This window comes from Phaethon lepturus, unplaced genomic scaffold (genome assembly GCF_000687285.1).
Source record: "Phaethon lepturus isolate BGI_N335 unplaced genomic scaffold, ASM68728v1 scaffold25554, whole genome shotgun sequence".
Lineage (NCBI taxonomy): Eukaryota > Metazoa > Chordata > Aves > Phaethontiformes > Phaethontidae > Phaethon > Phaethon lepturus.
The window spans coordinates 26,304-26,608 of NW_010532933.1; the positions used below are offsets into that span (position 1 = coordinate 26,304).

General features: G+C 63.0%; 1 protein-coding gene across 1 annotated transcript in view; it reads left to right on the forward strand.

Moving 5' to 3' along the window:
• CDK12 (cyclin-dependent kinase 12) overlaps positions 1-305 on the forward strand; it is a gene marked incomplete at its 3' end in the record, with an annotated part of 27,113 nt that overhangs the window by 26,175 nt on the left and 633 nt on the right. Inside the window, exon 15 of the mRNA XM_010285028.1 lies at positions 2-304. Within this exon, the coding sequence (XP_010283330.1) occupies positions 2-304 (303 nt within the window). The remainder of the gene's footprint in view (position 1; position 305) is intronic.

A 305-nucleotide genomic window follows, 5' to 3' on the forward strand; every position in this document is an offset into this window, starting at 1 on the left:
AACCGGATCCGCCCGGCCACGCGACCCACGAACACCAAGCCTCGAGAGCCGCGGACTACGGCAGGTCCCACTCCTCCAGGACTTACAGCGCCGAGGGCTCAGAGGGGGGATTTGGTGCCGAAGAGCTGAATTCGGGCCAGACGCTACTAGAACCCTCTGCCCAGCCTCTGGGGAAAAGCAGGACCTTCTTGGGCTCCGTGAGCCACCTTGGGGAGACGAGCAATTACCAGGGCACAGGATCTGTCCAGTTTCCAGGGGACCAGGACCTCCGCTTCGCCAGAGTCCCCATCACCATACACTCGGTC